This window comes from Canis lupus, chromosome 24 (assembly GCF_003254725.2).
Source record: "Canis lupus dingo isolate Sandy chromosome 24, ASM325472v2, whole genome shotgun sequence".
Lineage (NCBI taxonomy): Eukaryota > Metazoa > Chordata > Mammalia > Carnivora > Canidae > Canis > Canis lupus.
This window is the reverse complement of record NC_064266.1, coordinates 43181816-43201823: the sequence shown is the minus strand read 5'-3', so window position 1 is coordinate 43201823 and position 20008 is coordinate 43181816. Positions and strand designations below refer to the sequence as shown.

At 42.3% G+C, this 20008-nt stretch overlaps 2 protein-coding genes across 10 annotated transcripts in view; one reads left to right on the top strand and one right to left on the bottom strand.

The window, feature by feature from the left end:
• RAB22A (RAB22A, member RAS oncogene family) overlaps positions 1-14564 on the bottom strand; it is a 58218-nt gene extending 43654 nt beyond the window's left edge. The window contains exons 1-2 of one of the 3 annotated variants that reach the window (XM_049100505.1): positions 14242-14564; positions 13203-13282 (exon numbers count right to left, since the gene is read on the bottom strand). In XM_049100505.1, the coding sequence (XP_048956462.1) occupies positions 13203-13282; positions 14242-14277 (116 nt within the window). In that variant the 5' untranslated portion in view covers positions 14278-14564. The remainder of the gene's footprint in view (positions 1-13202; positions 13283-14241) is intronic. The other 2 variants (XM_049100504.1, XM_035705472.2) reach the window with 2 other exon arrangements.
• Positions 14565-14741: 177 nt separating this feature from the next.
• LOC112674177 (serine/threonine-protein phosphatase 4 regulatory subunit 1-like) overlaps positions 14742-20008 on the top strand; it is an 81690-nt gene continuing 76423 nt past the window's right edge. For 4 of the 7 annotated variants that reach the window (XM_049100498.1, XM_049100496.1, XM_049100495.1 and 1 more), the window contains exons 1-2: positions 14746-14859; positions 14990-15034. In XM_049100498.1, the coding sequence (XP_048956455.1) occupies positions 14853-14859; positions 14990-15034 (52 nt within the window). In that variant the 5' untranslated portion in view covers positions 14746-14852. Of the gene's footprint in view, positions 14860-14989; positions 15035-15771; positions 15839-20008 lie in introns of all 7 variants that reach the window. The other 3 variants (XM_049100499.1, XM_049100500.1, XM_049100501.1) reach the window with 3 other exon arrangements.

The following is a 20008-nucleotide window of genomic DNA, read 5'->3' as shown; positions in this document are numbered from 1 at the left end:
AGATCAATAGAAATAACATGATCCTAAGAACAGAGGGGAAAAGATGGAAATCCCCTTTTCCAAAAACCCCAGGATTCAGTCATCTGTTAGATATTATCTAACAGTTTAATATAATTGGAATCCCAGAGGTAGAGTGAAAGAATGGAGTAGACAAAACATTTAAAGAAATAATGGCTGAAAATTTCCCAAATAATCAAATTTCTGATCCAATGAACCTAGAATATATTACACACCTAGCAATTACAGAAAATTGCTGAAAACAAAAGATAGCAGATATTTTAAAAAAGATTTTATTTTAAATTTTAGGAGGGCAGGAGGGAGGAAGACAGAGTATGTGCAGGTGGAGGGAGAGTGTGTGAGGGGGATGAATCTCAAGCAGACTCCCTGCTGAGCACACAGCCCAGTGCTGGGCTCTATGAGTTCGAAACCAAGAGTCAGACGCTTAACCAACTGAGCCACCTAGGCGCCAAAAGACAGCAGATCTTAAAAGCAGCCAGATAATAAAAAGATTCATTATATGTAGGGTAACAATACTAAGGATGATTACAAGATTATAGGCTCCTCAGCAGAAACCATGAGGCCAGGATATAACGGAATAACATATTTAAAATTCTGAAAAAAAACCTATACATAAAATCTCCTGGGAGTTTGTATCTTCTGACCACCTGTTCTCTAGCAAAAAATATCTTTCAGAAGTGAGAATGTAGTATAGACATGACGTTTTCTGATAAACAAAAACTTGAGGGAATCTGTCACTAGTAGATGGGAATACTATGAAAATCTTTAGGCCAAAGGAAATGACATCCAGTGAAAACTCACTTCTACAGGAGGGAATGAAGAACAATGGAAACAGTAATATGTGCATAAAATGAAAATAAATTATTTTTGCTCTTCCTGGTTCTGTACTGAATAAGTATTTAATCTCAAAGTTGCTACTCAGTGGGCCATACAGGTAGTGAGGTAGAGAGGCCCAGAGGGAGGTATCAAAGGCTAGCCAAAGTGAAGCACATAAGGTGGCTGGGCTCTCAGAGCCTGCGGAAAGGGAAGAAGGGACCAAAAGTACAGTGTTATCATGTTTTCACCAAATAGCCATCTGTCTTTTAGTGACATTAGGGAAAAAAGCCAGCTGTTTTATAATGCCTTTCTTTGCAGTAAAATAACCATCCTTAAAAAAAAAAAACAAACTTAAAATAGCTTCCAATTTAGAGAAAAGTTATAAGCACAGAATTTATTTATCTTGAACCATGTGACAATAAGCTGCCTCATTATCTCTGAAGGTTAGTGGACATTTCTAACAGCAAGAATATTCTCTTATATGAGGGGAACAAGATCATAAAAATCATGAAATTAACACTGGTGCATTAATACCATGTATTTCTCAGAAACCATTTGAATTTTGCCAATTTTTCCAGTGATAGGCTTTTTGGTAAAACATCCAGTTCAAAATCACATGCTGTATTTGGTTGTCATGACTCGTTAGTCTCCTCCTATTTGGATCAGTTTCTCAATCTTTTATTGACTTTTTAGACTTTTGAAGATTAGAAGCCTGTTGTTTTGTAAAATGTTATTCTCAGTTTGAGTTTCTCTGATGATGACTCACGAGTGGATCCATCAAGGATGATTACATTTGTGAAGTTCATGTAATGTATTTGTGGTGGCTACAAAATATGCTCACTTTTTTGTCTTTCGATATCCTCCCTTCAAGTGGAGCTTCATTCTATACACTCTGCATCTGGGATGGGTAACTTAGTCCCTCCCTCTACTAAACAGCAGCTGTGGTAGGTGACTCCTAAATACATCACTTTCCCTGGGGAAATTTAGCATCCTTGTGAGGATATTCAAGCAGCCCTATGGAAAGGCTTACAAGGTAAAGATCTGAGGAGCTGAGGCCTCTGGCCAATACCCATGTGAGTGGACCATTCTGTAAGCAGATCCTTCAGCCCCAACCAAGCCTTCACTTGACTGCAGCCCCAACTGACATCTTGCCTGCAACACTGTGAGAGACCCAGAGCGAGAACCATTACCAGCTAAGCCACTCAGATTTCTGGTCCACAGAAAGAATGAGAGAATGTTTGTTGCTTCTAGAGGCTAAGCACGGGGATAATTTCTTACTTAGTAATACATAACTAATACAATCACGTTAATAGAAAAAAGGAGAAAGCCAGGTTATCATCTAAATAGATGCAAAGGGGCACCTAGGTGGCACAACTGATAAAGAACGTTTGGTTTCAGCTCAGGTCGTGTTCTCAGGGTTGCAAGATCGAGCTCCCGCATTGGGCTCTGTGCTCAGCATGGAGTCTGCCTGAGATTCTCTCTCCTCCCTCTGGCCCTCAAACCACCCCCACCCCCTTGTGCTCTTTCTCTAAAATAAACTCTTAAAAAAAAAGATGTAGAAAAATGCTGAGATAAAATTCAAGACCCATTTTTAATAAAAACTCTCAGCAAATGAGAAATTGAAGGAAACTTCCTCATCTTAATAATGGACAACCTACAACTAATACCAAACTTAAGAGTATAATGTTGAATGTCTTCCCAATAAGAATGGAAAAAGGAAAGGGTGTCAATCACTTTATTCAAGAGTACTGGAAATTCTAGCCCATGCAGCAAGGTATGGAAAATAACTAAAAGGAAAGGATGCAAACTGTCTTTACTTTCAAACATAATGATGTATGTAAAAAATCCTAAGGAATCTATAATTACTAGAATAAAAGAATTTAAGTAAGATTCAAATATATAAGGTCAACATAAAAAAATCAATGGTATTTCTAAAGACAGCTGTAAGTAAACTGAAAAAATACAATTCTATTAACAATAGTTTAAAAAACAATAATATTAAAAAAATTTGACAGAAATACTTTTGAGACTCCCCAACCTAAACCCACAAAACAATGAAGAGAGATATTAAAGACCAAAGTAAACACAGAGATAGACCATTCTGGTGCACAGCCCAGAAGACTCCATATTATAATTTTTGACTAAGATGCCAAGGCTATTCAATGGGGAAAAGAAAGTCTTTCAACAAATGAGGTTGGTATGACTGCATAATCACATGGGAACATGATGTACCTTACTTACCTTTGTCTCACACAATATGGAAAAACTAACTTGAGATAGATCAAAGAACTAAATGTAAGGCCAAAACTATGAAGAAAACACAGAAGAATGTCATGGAGACTTTGGGACAGGCAGAGCTTTCTCAGAGAGGACCAAAAAAGCATGAATCAAAAAGACAAAACTGACAGCATGGACTTTATTAAAATTAAAACTCCTCTTCGTCAGAAGACATCATTAAGGAAGTGAAAAGGAAAACCACAGAATGGAAGAAAAGTTATGTGGTAAATATACCCGACAAAAGAGCTGTACTTGTTGTATAGTGGTATACAAAGAATTTCTACAAATCTGTAAAAGATAAGACAAACTCCAAATGAAAATGGGCAAAAGACTTGAAGAGTAAATTCATGAAAGATATGAGTGACAAAAAAAAGCACATGCCAAGATTAACATTACCAGTCATCTGGGAAATGCAGATTAAAATCAGAATGAGGTACCATTTTGTATCCATTAGGACAAGTAAAGATAAAAAGACAAATACTGGTGAGAATATAGAGCAACTGGAATCCTACGCCTCATAGTAGGAGGGTAAAAGGATGAAACTATTTTGGACAGCTGTGTGGAAACTTCTTATGAAATTATATATCCACTAACTTTACAAACTAGAAATTCTAAACCTAGTTATTTACCCAAAGGAAATGAAGACTTATGTCCATAAGACGATTTGTAAAAGAATGTTCACAGTATTTATATTCACAATAGTCCAAACCTGAAAAGATGTGGATGGCCATAACCAGAGGAGATAAATTGTTATCTATTTATACAAGAGAACATTATTCACCAATTAAAAAATGGGGGGAGGGGATTATATACATGTAACAACACCATTGAAACTCCGAAACATTGTTTTATGGGGAAGAAACCAGATACCATTTATTAATTTCATTTATGTGAAATTCAAAAACAGGCAAATTAATCTACAGTGATTGAGATCACCATGGTGGTTACTTATAAATGAGCAGGACTCATAGAAGGAACTTTCTGAGGTGAGGGAGATTTCTGGATTTTAATTAGGGTATGTGTTATATGGAGAACACTTTAAAGAATCCTATCGTAAGCCGCTTACAAGAACCCAATCTTAAATCATTATTAGTAAGTTACAAAATTCTAAATTTGTAGATATTTTATGTAGTTGTAGCATCAATAAAACAAAACTGAACAAAAACGGTAAACAAATACATAACCATGGCACAGATTCTAACCCACTTCTCTCAGTAACTGATGGATTCAGGCAGACCAAAAAAGTGAACAAGGCTAACAGAAAGAATGAACAACGTGATCAATAAACTTGACCTAATTCTATTCATAGAACAGGTGCACCGTATACAAAAACTTTCCAAACACATACGGAATATTTACCAAAACTGACATATGCTGTGCCACATAGCAAACTGTACCATATTTTAAAGGATTTAAGTCATGCAAAAAATGTTCTGTCATCTCATACAATTATGTCAGTAATCGTTAACAAAAAGTTAACTAGGAAACCTTATATTTGAAAATTAAGAAATACACATCTAAATGACACCTGGATAAAGGATATAGTCTTAATAGAAAATGGAAAATATTTTGAAATGAATCATAATGAAATTATGACATATAAAAACTTGTTGGAATCAGCAAGAGCCATGGTTGATACAAGGAATACAACTGAAAAGAATAGGGACTGAAAATCAATGATATAATCATCTATCTTAAGAAGTTAGAAAAGACTAGCACATTGAACAGGACAGAAACAATCAAGACAGGAGCAAAAATTGATGAATTGGAAAGCAGACAGAGAGTAGAGCTGATCAAAGGCAAAACTAACGTCAGAAATGCAAAAGGGCTATCAGTATAGGATCTTAACATCTTTATACCAACTGTAAGAAAGAGCTGCATATATGAGTCAAAAACCTTAAAAAAAAAAAGTCCCACAAAACCCCACAATCTATCAAAACCAATACAAGAAAATCTTTTTTTAAAAAAGATTTTATTTATTTATTCATGAGAGACAGAGAGAGAGACAGACAGACAGGCAGGCAGGCAGAGGGAGAAGCAGACTCCATGCAGGGAGCTTGACATGGGACTCGATCCCAGGTCTCCAGGATCACACCCTGGGCTGAAGGTGGCACTAAACCGCTGAGCCACCTGGGCTGCCCAAGAAATAGAAAATCTGTAAACGAATAATCTCACAACTATGAAAACAAATAGACTTCTTAAATTCCATTCCACAAGGACAATTTGAAGCCCAGATAGCATCACTGATGAATTTTACTAATGACTTAAAAAATAAGAGCAATTTTATACAAACTCTTCCCTGGAGGAGTTTCCCAAGTCATTTTATAAGGGAAGCAAAACCTTGACACCAAACTTGACATACATATTACAAAAGGTATTACTATGTGACTATCTTACTCATAAACATAGACAAAAATCCTAAAAAAACCCAGAAAACTAAAGCCAGTGATTACTAAAAGAATTATACGTTACAATCTAAGTGGATTTCATGAAAATTCAAGTGTAATTTACCACATTAACAGTATAAAAGAGAATAATTACATGACTAACCCAATAGGTGTAGAAAAATCTTTTGATAAATCCCACATTCATTCATGGAAAAAAAATATCCCAGCAAATGATGAAAAGAAGGACACTCTGTAGTGTGATAAGGATTACGTACAAAAAACCTACAGCAAACATATTTAATGGTATGACAGTGTAAGCTTTCCCACTAAGATTAGAGTAAGATAATATCCAGGACCACAATTCTATTCAACACTGTACTACAGATCCTACTCAATTCAGTAAGAAAAGAAAAAGTTTAAGATGAGAAATACATTTCAAAACAATACCATGTAGTATATTAATAGCATAAAATTGCTTTGAAACATCAAACCCCTTAGTATAAATCTAAAGAAAAATGTGCCAGTCCACTACAAAGAGAAGTAGAAAAAAATACCAAGAGAAAATAAAGCTTGTCTAAGAAATGGAAAAATAATTAATGTTTATTTATTAGAAAATTCAATATCATAAAGATGTCATTTTTTTCCCCAAACCAATCTATAAATTCAGTAGAATGCCAATCAGAATCAGTAGAGATTGGTGTGTTGGGCTATGTGAGAGTGGACAAGCTGATTTTTAATGTTTATATAGAAATGTATGCCAAGACATTTTTAAAGAATAATACAGAAGATACATCATTGGACTTTAAGACTTACTACAAAGACACAGAAGTTAAGAAATTGTAACACTGGCACAAGGACCCAGAAAAAAAGACCAATAGTCTTTTTAAAGGATCAATGACTAAGGCCAGAAAAGAAAGTGTATTATGAATCTTATATGATGCAGGAGTAAAACATGACAGTAATAGCACAAAAGACGAGAGGGAAAATGAGAGTATGCTCTCATAAGGTTCTTATACTATATATGAAATTGTATATTATTTGAAAGTAGACTGAAAAAGAAGTATACTGTAAATCCTAGTGCAACCACTAAAATAATAAAACAAAGAAATGGAGCTGACAAGCCAACAGTGGAGATGAAATGGAATCATTAACATGGGCCAAAAAGGAAAATAGAGCAAGACGGTAGATTTTAGCCGAACCATATTGATAGTTATAACAAATAAAAATGGTTTAAATCAGTATTATGCAACATAGTTTTCTGTGAAGAAGACTAAAAGATAGCTAGTGTGACTGAGGAACTGAATTTCAAATTTTAACTTAAATTCAAATACCCACACGTGGTTTTGGCAACTGTGCTGGACAACAAAGGTTTAAACACTGCAATTTAAGAGCAGGGACTGTCAGATTAAGTATAAATGCAGGACCATAATGCCTTCTATAAGAAACCTCCTTCAAATACATAGATATAAATAGGTGAAAACATAAATGGGTGGGAAAAGATAGGCAAACACTAATCAACAGAAAGCTCAAGAGCCTGCATTAATGGGAGACAAAGCAGAATTCAGAATCAGGGCTGTTACTAGGGAAAAAGGTGTTTCATGATGGTGAGGGGGTCAAGTTATCAAGAAAAATAACAATGCTATACGTAGAAACACTCAATAACAAGAGATTCAAAATACATGAACAAAAATTGATTAAACTACAAAAGAGAAATAGACAAATTCTCAATTAGCGTTGGATTTCAAACACTCCTGTCACTGCAAATGAGAGGAGGAAAAATCAGTAAAGGTACAGAAGGCACGAAGAGTGCTAATAACCAAGCTGACTAATTTAACATTTATAGAACATTCTCTTCTCATATACATGGAGCATTCACAGGGACCATATTCAAGGCCATAAAACAAATGTCAAATGTAAAAGGTTTGAAGTAATAATGAGTATGTTTTCTGACCACAACAGATTTAAACTAGAAATCAATAATCAAAAAATTTCTGGCAAATCCCTGAATAATTGGAGGTTAGAGAAACTTCTCAACAGGTCAAACAAGTCACAAGGGAGATAAATACTCTGAACAAATGAAAATGAAACAGTGTATCAAATCTGTGGGATTCACTTAAACCAGTATTTAACAGGGAACTTTGTAGCTCTAAATCCTCACACAAGGGAGCATTAAAAATAAAACAAAAAAAACAAAAACGCCCTAAAAATCAATATTCTGAACTCCTAAGATAAAAAACTTTTAAAAAAAGAACCAATTAAGCCAAAATCTGCAAATGGGGGGGGGGGGTGGGCAAAGATAAAAGCAAAAAATCAATGAAATAGAAAATAGAAAAATATTAATGAAGGGGTGCCTTTGTCTTAGGTTGTGATCCTGGGGTCCTGGGATCGAGTCCTGCATCAGGCTCCCCCAGGGAGCCTGCTTGCTTCTCCCTCTGCCTGTGTCTCTGCCTCTCATGAATAAATAAGTAAAATCTTAAAAAAAGAAAAATATTAATGAAATAAACTAGTTCCTTAAGATCATTAAAATTAATAAACTTATAGCAAGACAGATCCTAAAGATATTAAAAGGGTAACAAAAAAATTTATGAATTTTATGCCAATAAATTAAAAAAAATAGATACAATAAATTCATTGAGAGACACAAACTTACTCAAGAAGAAATGAATAGACTTGTATCTATTAAAGAAATTGAATCTGTAGTTAAAATATTTCTGACAAAAAAAACCTCCTTGCTCAGATGGCTTTATTTGTGAGCCATACCAAACCTTTAAGAAATAATACCAATTCTACATAAACTCTTCCAAAAAAGAAGAAACACTTCCCAATTTATTTAATGAGGACCTGATACCAAAACTAGAGAAAAATATTACAGAAAACTACAAGATAATTATCCACCTCATGGAGGCAAAAATCCTTAGCAAAATTTTAATAAATCAAACCCAATAATGTATTAAATGATGCATAATAACCAAGTGAAATTTATCCTAGGAACTCATTTGTTTAGTATTTGAGTATAGATTATCGTAATTCACTATTTTAAGACTAAAAAAGAAAAATTCTAAGGACAGTTCAAAAGACAAAAACAACCCAAACAAAACCACCTGACAGAATTCAGAATAATGCTTGATAAAAGATCTCACTGATTCAGGAATAGAGGAGAACATTCTCAACCTGATAGTGGGTACCTATAAAAAAAACTGGAACCTAGCCATCCAACTTAATAGTAAAGGCTCTAATGCTTCCCACCCCAAGGTAAGGAATAAGGTAAGGATGTCTGCTCTTACCACTTGTCAACAAAGTACTGGAGGTACTAATGTAATTGGACAAGTTAAAGAAATAAAAGACATATAGATTGGAAGAAAGAGGTAAAATGTCTTTGACAATATAAAATGTCTTTGACTGTGTAACTAAGGAAATCCCAAAGAATCTATGAAAAACGTACCTGAACTTACAGAATTTTTCTTTTCTTCCCCAAAGGTTTTACTTATTTGAGAGAGAGAGCAAGTGAATGCATGAGCAAGGAGATGGGCAGAGGGAGAGGGAGAAGCAGACTCCCCGTTGATCAGGGAGCCCAATGTGGGGCTTGATCCCAGGACCCTGAGACCATGAACTGAGCTAAAAGCAGACATTTAACCAACTGAGCCCCAGGGGCCCCTGAACTAACTGAATTTAGAAAGTCAAAAGGCCAGTGCGTAAAAAACAAGTTTATTCTATGTATTAGCAATAATTAAAAATTGAAATTAAAAAATTCCATTTACTAATCATAAAAAAATATGAAATACTTTGAGATAAATTTAACAAAGTATGTGCAAAGCCTGCACAGTGACAACTGAAAAACTTTGACAGAAATTAGAACTAAATTAATACAAAAATAATGCCATTACCAATAATACCATGTTTATGGTAAGATGCAATATTGTTGTCAATTCTCCCCAAATTAATCAATAGATTTGCTATATTCACAACCAAAATTTCAGCCATTTTTTTTCCAGAAACTGGACATCGTGATTCTAAAATTTAAACAGAAATGCAAAGGACTGAGAAAAGCCACACAGATTTGATAAATATAAATACAACGGGAAATTGTATACTGCTTAATTTTAAGATTTTCTAGAAATCTACAGCAATCAGGACTGTTTACTGTACCAACAGAAGGACACACAAATGGATCAATGGAACAGAAATAAACCTAGACATACTTATCAGTTTATTTTTAACAAAGGCACTAAGGTAATTTAATAAATGCAGAATTCAACATTAACAAATGTTGCTATAATGACTAGATTGACACATGGAAAAAAATGATCCTTGAATTCTCTTGCACAGCAAACTAAAGCTAGTAGAAATAGGTCATAAGCTAAAATTTAAACCATAAAACTTTAAAAATTCTAAAAAATAGCACAGGAGAAAATCTTTGTGATTTTAGATGTATGTGATACAAAAATATGAATTATGAAAACTGATAAATTGAACTTGATTAAAATTAAACATCTATGCTCTTTGAAAGATACTGTAATCAAAAGTTTAAGAAGAAAATTTTTGAAGAGTGGAAGTTAACTAGCTGGTGGTGTTGAGGGCAGTGAGTAGCATGGGGGACAGCAGGATGGTGAGAGGAGGAACAGGGTATGTTGGAGGGGCAGCCAGGAGGCTGGTGAGGCAGCAGAGGCCAGGTCCTGGACATCAGGGGAGGCTACCACAGGGTGTGTTGGAACAAAACTCTTTTCTTCCCCAGTTCTCCTAAGTGATCATACTCCCTTACTGTCCTCTCCTGCTGCCAATCTCCCTGGTAAGTCTTGCTTTGCACATGCAGGTCTTCCCCAGCTGTGTGTGTACTGCTCCCAACGTTTCCCATCAGTACTCTCATCACCCCCAACCCACTGCTCAGTTTCACCTGTGCAATGTAGTCTAAAGTCAATTTCTCCAGCCTTTCTCTTTAGGGCCAGGCCCTTATTTCCAAACCATGATTTGGACCTCAATCCCTGGAGAACTTGGTGTCCATTCCTCCTCCTATTCTAAATCCCCCCACTCCTCCCATATTCATGGTCTTCCCTAATGGCCAAATATGTCACACTGGGTGGGGTGGGGGGGTGGTGGGAAGCACAGGCCCTAAGAGCCATCTGGCATGGACTTATATTGGAGCTTTCTTTAGGAGAATAGGAGCTTAACCATTCTGTCCCTCCTGCCTCCCTCTGCATATCTGCCCTCTCTCCATCTTTGGGAAATGGAAATTAAAACCAAAATGAGGTACTAGCATGCACCTTCCAACACAGCTAAAATTAAAGACTCCACTCATCTTTCAATATTTAAATGTCAGGGCTTCCAAGTGCTTTACACCTCTACTCTTTACCCTTAGGCATCGGCCATTCCTTTAGGCCTAGGCCAGGCCTCTGGCCCGTTACGTGCTCTTGGAGCATTCCATGTGTCTCCTTTGGAGCACAGAAAAAGGTCAAATAAATCATTTCCCGTACATTAGTTTTCGAATCTATTTCTTTCCTCCTTGTAGGTAAGGTCCATAAGGGCAGGAACCAAGTTTATCTAAATTAGGAGTTGGCTAACTTTTTCTGAGAAGGGCCAAATAGCATGTATTTTCAGCTTTCTGGGCCATACGCCTTCATCACAACTATTCAACTCTGCCATTGTAGCTGGAGAGCACTTGAGATACCATGTGAGTGAAGGTGACTGTGATTTGATAAAATTTTATTTACAAAAACAAGAGGTGGGACCAAGGTCCAGGATTAGCTGACCCCTGGTCTAAATCACCAGCACCCAGTCTAGCATCTGGCATATAGAAGGCACTCAATGGATAAAGAAAAAAAAAAAAAAAAAAAAAAAAAGCCCTTGGTTTTGGCAATGAGATGGAAACCGGTACATAGGGAGGGTGGTTTTAGTGGAATTGAGGCAACACTGAAGAGGGTTGAAGAGAGAGCAGCCGCTGAGGAAGGAGTGAGTTCTCTTTCAAGAGTTCCACCACCGGTATGGCACTTGGGGAATGGTATTGTTTTAGTAAGGCAGGTAAAAGTGGAGCATGTTTGTAGGCTGTGACAAGAAAGCAAGGCAGGGGAAGAAAGGGAGAACTGGTGAGGAGGGCCCTCCAGAGCTCAGGTGTGTGAGGAGTCAGGCACAGAGGAGGAACACACTCGCTTTGGCTGAGAAAAAAGGAACAAGGAAAAGTGGAAGGAAACTCGGGGAACACCTCATCTTCCTCCTTCCTGTGAAATGTGAGCCAAGAACACCCGGCAAAGAGGGTGGGACTCCAGGTGAGGAACTATAAGCATCTGTCAGAATGGGAGGGCTGGCAAATGGGTGCATGGACACCCCAGACAGGGCTGCGGGCCTGTCAGCCTCACTGCTACCGGAGCTAGACCCCTCCCTGTCCTCTGGCTGTCTCTGAGAGAGCGCTTTTAACCAAAGTGGTGTTTGCGTCTTGCAGAGCTGTGTTTTCCGCTCAGACCCAGTGTGAAAGGTGTTACTCACTGAGTCACCAGCACTACCTGCTATCACTTCCTGTCACTTCTCTTTCCCAGGCAGGTAGCAACAGGCAGGCCCTGAGGCGGATGAGGTCACGTTTTAAACATGTGCACATACCCAGTTCTTTCTTGAAGGATATCAAAAGGCATTTTAATTTCAGAAATTTAGTAAGTAGGGGTTTCATCCCCATGCCTTTGAATGCGTATGTCGTAAAACATTTCTGTACTGGGCAGAATTGGATTTTTCTTTAAATGGGAGAAACCATTTGATTGGAGGGGGGTGCGCAATAAAAAATAGCATAGCATCGATTTAATTTTGCAAGCCTAACATAGTATTAAAACCTATAAAACACAACTTCTCACAAGGTAAGTCATTAATATTACTGTATCTAAATACCCTGAGAAGTTTTCTGAGTGAAAAACCTACAACAGCCAGTTTCACGTATATCCAAAGTAACAGACACCTGGAAAACGCTGACAATTCAACATTAATTTATTAATTCGCTATTACTATTAGTGTAGGCAGGTTATGAGAGGGGTTCAGATAGGTAGCAGCAGTGACAGGGCCTCAGCCCCGTCCTGGGCATCCACATCTCCGTCTGCCGGCCCTCCCGGTCTGACATGTGTCCTGTTTCTCAGGAGGAACTAAAACCATCTAAATAACGTTTTAGTTGGTATGCCTGCAAGAACAGTATCAGGACCTGTCACCTTCTGCTTTGTTTCAAGATGTGACTGCCGCTGGTATTTTTATTTATGGACTGACCAACGTTCTACTAAGCAGCGCTTCCATTCCTATTTTTTAAAATTAATTAATTAACTAATTAATTAATTAATGATAGAGAGAGAGAGAGGCAGAGACACAGGAGGAAGAAGCAGGCTCCATGCCGAGAGCCTGGTGGGACTCGATCTCGGGACTCCAGGATCGCGCCCTGGGCCAAAGGCAGGCGCCAAACCGCTGATCCACCCGGGGATCCCCTCCATTCCTATTTTTATTTTGAAGTTTCCCCTTCACCAATCAAAAGGTGACTTTCCCAAAACACATCAATCCCCACTGCACGCTTCCAAGTCCTTCCAGGGACGATGGAAAGGAAACTGCGGGCCTGGGAAATGCACTGAGAATGGCGATGCCTCCCCACTCCCAGGAACACACCTTTTTTTTTTTTTTTTTTTTTTTTTTAATTTGGAAGGGCTTCCGGGACACCTTCAGAGACAGACTCAATAAACTTAAATCTCTTACCCTATCGTCGGGTTGATGTTTGGATCAAAACTGTCTTCCACGAACCGCCACACGATGCTCGATTTACCTACGCCCGTATCCTGGAAAAGAAGGAGGCGGGTAAACACAAATAAGTTCACCTGCTTGCAGACGGAGAACACCGCTTCGGGGCCTTGGGCTCGCTCGGCATCTCGCAGACATCAATTCGGGCGCGGGTCTTCAGGACGTCAAGGGGCGCAGGGTGTTTGTAAACATTCAGTGGGAGGGAGGGGGTTTCGAGATGTACTTAACTGTAGGACGGGGAGGGTGGGGGCGGGGAATGTCTTGCAGTTTTTACCGGGACACCAGAACCTTTTGAGAAGCCCAAAGTTTGTGCTCGGCGTGATAAAGCCACAAACTCACTTTCTGACACGTGGAGGTAGACTATGAACTCCTGAAATTACTCGAGCGATCCCTGATAGGGTCACAGCCCCGCCCTACTTGGGAAGGGGTGTTGGTGCTGGTGCTGCTGGTGCTGGACTAGTTACTGGGATCCCTTTCGGCCTCTAAAGCAGCCACTCAGGCAAAAGAGCCCCAACTCCACAGGGCGTGACCTGAGGGCGCCAAGATGCTCCGTCGAGGCAGGAAGCTGAAGCTTCCAACTCGTTTTTTTTTTTTTGGGGGGGGGGGGGGCTTCCTGATTTGAACGTGCCCCTCCCCCCGCCCCCCCCCCCGAGAAAGTAACTCAGTGAGAAGCGTCCCCGAGCGTGTCCCACAAACTCCGAACAGACGAGAAAAGGAGACGAACTCTGCTTGCAAAAGCCGCACGAGGAAGACCGGCGGCGGGGCCGCACTTCGGGGCGACTCGGCCAACGTGCACCGAGCCCGCCGGCGGGAAGCCGTCGGGGGCCTCGCCGTCCGCGGGTCGGGTCCCCCCCGCAGGGCCGGGACGAGGTGGCAGGACCGCCCCGCGGGCCGCGGCGGGGGAGGGGGCGCAGGGGACGTGGGCGCGCCTGGGGCCCCGGCCTGCCCGGCCTGCCCGGCCTCCCGCGGCCCTCCCGGCCGGCCCGCCGCCACTCACCCCCAGCAGGCACACTTTGAGCTCCCTCAGCGCCATGGCCCGGGAGCCAGGGGCGCGGGCCCGCCGCCGCCCTAAGTTGAGGAGGGAGAGGCCGGGCCCAGCACGAGCATCCCCCGGCGCCGCCGCCGCACGGCTCGGCCCCGGCCGCGGGGCGCGCAGAGGCGGCGGCTGCCCGCTCGCCAGCCCTCGGCCCGGCCCGTCCGTCGCCAGCCGCGCGCGCGAGGGGCCCGCCTCAGCAGCCGGGACGCTGCCTCGGCCTCCCGGGCGCCGCCGCCGCCGCCGCCATCTTGGGACGCTGGCCGGGTCACCTGACCTCCCCGCCCACCTCGGCAGCCACCTTCGCCGCGAGGCTCGCGGGGCGGGGCCTGCCCGAGGGGGCGGGGCGAGGGCCGGAGGCCCCGCCCCTCGCCCGCCGGCCCCGCCCCCCGCGCGGACCCCGCCTCCTGGCCCATCCCAAGATGGCGGGGGAGTGGGGTTGGCTCCCCGGGCGCAGGGGCGGGAGAGCGGGGAGGGGCCTGCCCGGGGGGCGGGGCTGGGAGCCCGAGGCCCCGCCCCTCGCCCCACGGGCCCCCGCCCTCCCGCGCGGACCCCGCCTCCTGGCCCATCCCAAGATGGCGGGTGAGTGGGGTTGGCTCCCGGGGCGCAGGGGCGGGGGAGCGGGGAGGGGGGGTCGGAGGGGGCGGGGGCCCCCCGTCGAGGCCGCGGCCCCCTCCTTGTGTGTAACTCCTGTGTGTTTCTCGGTTTTCAGAGATCCCCCTGTACTTTGTGGACTTGCACGATGACTTAGACGATTGTAAGTAGCAGTTGGGGGGCCCCCGCCCCTCCCCGGGAACCTCTCACGGGGCTCGGGGTGCGCGGAACGCTGCGGGCGGGGGCGGCTGCGGGCCAGGCCCCTCCTGTCGGGACCGAGGAGCGGGACCCCGACCGCCCGGAGGATGCACTTGTGGCGGTGCCTCCTCGCGGGGCGGGGCGGGCCGGGGATGGGGAGCCCTCCCCTCCTCCCCTCCTCCCCTCTCCTCCTCCGGGAGGATCTGGGTCGTTGGGAAACTTCTGACTTCCGGTCACTTTGTGTCTCTTCCTCGTCGTGCTCCGGCCGCGGCCCCCGGGGGGTCGGGAACGGGCGGGAGGGTCGTCCCGGGGCCTGGTGGTGGCTCCGCGGCCGCCGCGGGGTTGGGGAGACTTCCACCCGGGCTCTCCGCGTTTCCCCAGGGCGTTCCGGGGTCTGGTAGGTGCGGGCCCTGTGTGGACTCCAGCCCAGCCCCGCGTCCTACCCCGAAGCGCCCTGTGGGCCGGCGTGCCTCTAGGGGGCCCTCCTGCCCTCTCCTGCCCTTTGGGGTCACCTGCAGGACTGCTGGCGGGGGGAGGTGCCCTCCCCACAAGGGCAGGTGCAGGTTCACATTCGTGGTGAATGAGGCATTTCCTTTCCCTCCAACAAACGTTTCTTGAGCACCTACTTATTCAGGGCCAGGCCACGTGCAGCGCCCGAGACCTACAAAGATGAACCAGAGACAAGGACAGCTTTCTTTCCAGGGGGTTCACAGCACAGACATGGTAAACAGAAAATAACCAAGCCCTGGGATGCTTGCTGCGGCAGGAGGTCTGTACAACCACGGGAGCAGCTAACGTTAATCGGGGCCTACTGTCCCATCTTTCTTTCCCCGGTTGCAGGTTTCCTTACGTCATGAAAGTTAGTGTTTATTGAAAAAGTACCGCAGGTCACGGGCAGTTTTAAACTCTGTTTATAGACATTTTGTTAGGAGGAAGCAACATTACTGAAATAGGTGGCACCGGAAGGGGTCATAATAATAATAATTAATAATAATAATAATAATAATAATAATAATAATAAAGCGAGTGGTTAGGAGCACCGGTTCTGGAGTCAAATGGCCAGAGGGTGAAGGAGGTCCTGTGTGGCTCTTTGCTGGCTGTGTGATCTCGGCAGAGTCATGGTACCACTCGGACCCTCAGTGGCTTCAACTGTAAAACGGGCATCATAGTGTTCCCCCTCAAAGGCTTTCGTGAAGGTTAAATAAAAGGTTTAGTGGGAAGCCCTGTCTGTAAACACTCAGTAAACATCAGCAGCCACGATTGTTGTTATCAATGTGATCATTATTCATATTTATTTAACACCGTTGAGCCAGGTAGAGTATAGACCCTGGGTTTACAGAGATAAGTGTTTCAGCCAGTGGACATACTTGAGAGGAAGGAGTGTCACATTTCTATTGGTAAACATCAGTGAACTTCTGTTAAGGCCCCTTTTATTCATAGATTTGATATTTGGCCTGGCTGGGAAAGCTGATTGCTGACTGTTTTGGTTATCTAGGTCACTCCGAAACTTAGTGGCTTAAACCAACAGCATTTTATTATTATTATTTGCTATTTTAAAAAAGATTTTATTTATTTATTTATTTTTAAAGATTTTATTTCTTTATTCATGAGAGACACACAGAGAGAGGCAGAGACACAGGCAGAGGGAGAAGCAGGCTCCATGCAGGGAGCTCGATGTGGGACTCGATCCCAGGCGGGATCAACCCTGAGCCAAAGGCAGATGCTCAACCACTGAACACCCAGGCATCCCTGATTTTATTCATTTATTTATTTATTTCGAGAGGAACACCATGAGCAGGAGGAGGGGCAGAGAGAGAGGGAGAGAGAATCTCAAGCAGACTAGCGCAAAGCTCAGAGCCCGATGTGTGGCTTGATCTCACCACCTGAGCCAAAATCAAGAGTCAGATGCTTAATCAACTGAGCCACCCAGACGCCCTGAAACTAACAGTTTTATTATTGCTAACAATTCTGTGGGTTGACTGGGTGATACGGAAGCTTCATGTGGTTTCAGCTGAACTCTGGGAAGATGAGAGGGTTGGAGATCGCTTCACTCACAGGACATCTGGTGGAATTGTCGGCCAGGACCTCAGTTCTTGTCCAGATACCTTTTCTATTTTCTACTTGCCTTGGTTGATCGTCTCAAACCACGGTGGGTGGCTGTAGGCAATTTGACCTCTTTCCTGGTGGCTAGCTTCCTTCAGTCTTTATTGTACATATGTGCAAAAGGAAAGTAAGAGATTATATATGGAAAAATAATTGATTTTACTTTGGCCCTCTTTGAACAAGTGTTGGGTGTTTGACACTTATACTAGAGAAAGCCTTAAATACTCTGTGGCAGATGGCTGAAGACTTGCCCCAACAAGGAGGGAAACCACCATCATGGCTCTGAATATACCCATGCCTTGGTATTGCAACTTTGGGAGTCTCGTGGGGCTTCCTGTTTAAGCAGAGGTGGAAGCTACCAGGTGCTGGACTTCATGACTTTATAATATAATTGATTTAATGTAAGCCATAGTAGGAGGGCCTGTTCCCCCACAAAACTCCCTGGGTCCCACCTTTATACTTTACTGGGGTGGCATTTGGTATTATTATGCTGTGACTGACAGCAAGAACCCTGAGGTCCTGTGACCCACTTCCTGCCTTTAGCTGTGTCATCATATTGGACAAGCAGATCGATCCCTCATTCATTCTGTTCAATTTCTTCATCTGGAAAATTAAATAAGAATAGAAGATGCCTCAGAGAATTGATAAGATTAGATGAGATAGTACACATGTAACAGTTTAGCTCAGTGCCTGGCATAACGAGTTTTATAGTCAATGAATTATTATTATTTTCATTGTCCTTACCAGTGCTGGGCTTTCACGTAAGATTTTCTGGTTCAGTGTTTATGCTGCTACTCTGTGAGGTAGGTGAGATTATACCTATTTTACAAACTATAGAACTGAGAAATCAGAGAGGTTAAATAACTTAAGTAGTGTGGCACAGCTCGTAAATGATAGTATTAGCAGTCAGACTCTTTTGACTCTTTTTTCTTCTGTCACCCAGATCAGCCTCACAAGTATTCTTAACCTAATGGCAGGGCATGGATGTCAGTTTGGGTGATTTTAGGTCTGTTGTCTTCCTTGGTTGTTTTGTGTAAGTGATGTGATAACTGCTTCATTTAGGCTGTAAGTTGCTTTGGGCAGGGACACAGGTCATCCTTTTTATAACCCAATGTCCTGTTTGAGCTAGGTGTTTAATTAATGTTGTTACGCGTAACAATAATGGATTACAAGGCTTGTCTGATTTACTTTGTGATTCTTGATTAAATCTGGCTAACTTAAAAAAAAAGCCTTAATGAATGGATGCCTTGTTTTTTTAAAATCATTCAGAGTCTTCAGGCCATCGCAGCACAGAAAAGATTTAATTTTAGAGAATTACCTTGCTAAATTCCTTCTCTTGAGAGCAGAAAGTGTGTGGGGTGGCCTGGCATATTGGTCCCTGTGGCGGATCGCACTGGAAAGTGGAGCTGTGTGAGTTTGTGCCTACGGGGCCTGTGAATTTGCTTGTAGCATGTGCAGCCTGAAGAGGTGCTACTCTTGGTAAGGTTTGCTTGGCCAACTAGAATTTAAGTGTATGCTGGTGGTAGTTGAAAACAAAAATGAGGGTGATCCGTCGTGGATGAAAAGACACCTAAGTGACCGATTACCGAATAACACTATGTGGTCAGATTTGGGCTCTTAGTTGAACAAACCAGCTTTAACAAGACATTATTGAAACAGTGGAGAAAATTGAACTTGGACCAGGTAGTAGATGATGTTAAGAATCATTATTAACTTTGTCAGATGTGATAGTGGTTTCACAGTTTTGTTCCAAGGGGAAGGGCCTTATCTAAGAGAAACAAACAAGCTTTTATGGGTGAAATGATTTGATGTGTGAGGTCTGCTTTCAGATACTGTAACAAACAATAGACAAGCACAAACTTGGGAGGAAGGATAAATGGGGGAAAAGGGGCAGAATATTGATACTTGTTGAGGCTGGCTGCTGGGGACGTGTTTTTGTTTTTTGTTTTTTTTTGTTTGTTTGTTTTTATTACACTGCTCTCTGTTTTTGCATGTGTTTGTAATCTTCCATAATTAAAGAGTTTTTTAAAAATGAGGTAGAAGTTTCGTATGTGATCCAGCATCTGCACAGAGTTGGAAAGCTGGATGTCAGTTCCGAAGTCGCTGCAACAGTACAGTAGGCTACATTTAGCTTCCAAGGACGGACTGGTAGACTGTATTAGCATTTAGGGTACGGTGTTTGTTTTCAAATGTTTGTATCTATGAAAGAAGTCGGGAAAAGGGCATACTTCTATTGATGAGAAAGCCTAGGTGCCAACAAATGATGTCTGAACTTTTGTAGAAAATAGGATTAGCTAGGGTGGAGGAATACAGACAGACTCTCTGGACTCTCTGGACCTTAGTGCTGGAAGGAGCAGTGTATGGCTAAACTGGAATAAAAGACATCCTCCAGAGCAAAAAGCATTCCATTTCACCTGCCTGCTTTGTTCCAAATTTGTAAAAATGTTCTGTTCAAGGACCACAGCCAGGCTGTGTACCCCCAAAGTGGAGAAGCTATATTATTTGAGTCCACAACCAAACCATTGAACTTTTGCTCTGAACTATAATATAAACTTGAATCAAAGATTGTCAATTAAAAACAAAAACAAAACAACTTTCCCTGTTAGGTGAACTAGCTTAAACAGGAACAGGAACTTGTATGTGCTAATACTTGGAAAATAGAGCAAAATCTAGACATTACACTATTTTCTAAATCAGAGGTGGGCAAATTTTTTTTCCGTAAAGGATCAGATAGTGAATATTTTAGGCTTTGTGGCCTAGAAAGTGTGATGCAACCAGTCAAGCCTGCTGTTTTTGCCTGGAAGCACCCACAGACATACATAAATGAATGACTATG